We start from the raw sequence: 1806 nt of genomic DNA on the forward strand, positions 1-1806 counted from the left end.
TACCCGAAGGGATTCGAAATGCAGCACTTTTTTCCATCCCCACATAGTAGAAGATTTGGTTTGGTATGATTATGTCCGTCCATGCTATTCAAGTGGCAATTGTTGTGTGTGAAAAAGGTTTAAGGACTGCAAGACCAAGCAGTGGCGGATCCAGGATTATGTAGCCAAGGGGGCTTAGTGTAAAAGTTCTGAAATTTTTCTACAAAGAAAATAATGCTAAAAAGATAGAAAGATAGTACTTCCATTCATAATTCATAACAAAACCAATAATACAAGTTACAATTGTCCACGACAAGTTTTCATATTCTGAAAACGTTGCATTATAATTTCGTTATCAATACAAGCAAAAACATCTCTCTCAATGTAAACAATCAAGCTATCATTCAACCATTGATCTCCCATTCTGTTGCGAAGTGGATTTTTAATAATATTCATAGCGGAAAATGCCCTCGCCACTGATGCAGTTGCAACCGGTAAAACCAAAGCCAATGTAAGAAGCAAATACACAAAAGGAAATATTTCATGCATTCCTTTCTCCACCATTTTTTCCGCAAGACTACTAATCCCTTCCAATTGAGAAAAATCACTACTCAAACGCATATGATGAACATAAACACCAAGTTGATCTTCAAGCATCAATAAGTCTCTATCCGAAAAATCATAAGGATAAAATTGAGCAAGACGAACTAGCTTTCATTTGTCAAAAGCCACAAAGTTATTTTTTGGACTCAAGCATGCCAAACAAGTAAGTAACTCAGTACTTACCTCGTTGAAGCGATCATTTAATTTCGCAAGTTGCCCATCAATTACATGAATAAAGATCTCCACACGATAACGATGATAATTTGTCTTCATTGGAGCATTACGCCGTGATCTCCCTCGAATTACATATTCCTCATCCATGGTAGGAACTATAATATCATGTTTGTAACAAAACGAGGATGCTTGCTCAACCAATTCTTCAAACTCATTATCCCTCATCAACTGCAGGTTTTCCTTGCATGTTTTCACTAAATTCATTGCACTCACAATGTCTTGATCTTTCTTTTGCAATGCTAGAGACAAAGTGTTTGTTATTCCCAATATAGCTTTCATTACAAATAAGTGAAACACAAACTCAAAAGATTGTATTTCTCTCCATAACTTATAGGCTTCACCCGAACTATCATTAGGATTATCATCAACAATCATTTGAAGCACATTCACCATAGATGGGAACATAGAAATGATACTAATCAACGTACCATAATGTGAGTTCCATCGTGTATCGCCGGCACGTTTGAGAGTCCTTTCTTGATTTAAGCCCAGCCCCGTTATAAGACAATCATCTTCAAAAGCTCTCACAAGCTCTTCTTGGTATTGTGCTCTAAGTGCATCACGACGCTTACAAGATGCTCCAACAACATTAACCAAACTATTAGCCGTTGTGAAAAAAGAGTTGACATCAATGTTTTTCTTTGCTACCGCAACAAGTGCTAGTTGAAGTTGATGAGCAAAGCAATGAACATAAAATGCACAAGGTTGTTCTCTCAAAATCTTTGTCTTAAGGCCATTGAACTCACCTCTCATATTGCTAGCTCCATCATAACCTTGTCCTCGTAGCTTGGAAAAGCTCAAATTCGCGGAAGAAAAGAATTCATCAATTGCTTCCTTTAGTGCACTTGAAGTAGTGTCGTTTACATGTTGAACCCCCACAAACCTTTCAATTATTTGTCCTTTGTCATTCACATAACGCAACACCATCGCCATTTGCTCCTTTATTGAAACATCACGTGCTTCATCCACCATTATTGAAAAATATCTATC

The 1806-nt window shown here is 37.1% G+C and overlaps 1 protein-coding gene across 1 annotated transcript; it reads right to left on the minus strand.

The window, feature by feature from the left end:
• Positions 1 to 628: 628 nt before the first annotated feature.
• On the minus strand, positions 629 to 1788 carry LOC117613016 (zinc finger MYM-type protein 1-like). The gene is made up of 3 exons (XM_034341661.1): positions 1563 to 1788; positions 766 to 1475; positions 629 to 646 (listed from the first exon to the last, which is right to left on the minus strand). Exons 1-3 carry the CDS (start codon positions 1786 to 1788, stop codon positions 629 to 631), a joined length of 954 nt encoding a protein of 317 aa, XP_034197552.1.
• Between the last annotated feature and the right edge of the window lie 18 nt (positions 1789 to 1806).

The sequence above is a fragment of the Prunus dulcis genome, unplaced genomic scaffold (assembly GCF_902201215.1).
Source record: "Prunus dulcis unplaced genomic scaffold, ALMONDv2, whole genome shotgun sequence".
NCBI lineage: Eukaryota > Viridiplantae > Streptophyta > Magnoliopsida > Rosales > Rosaceae > Prunus > Prunus dulcis.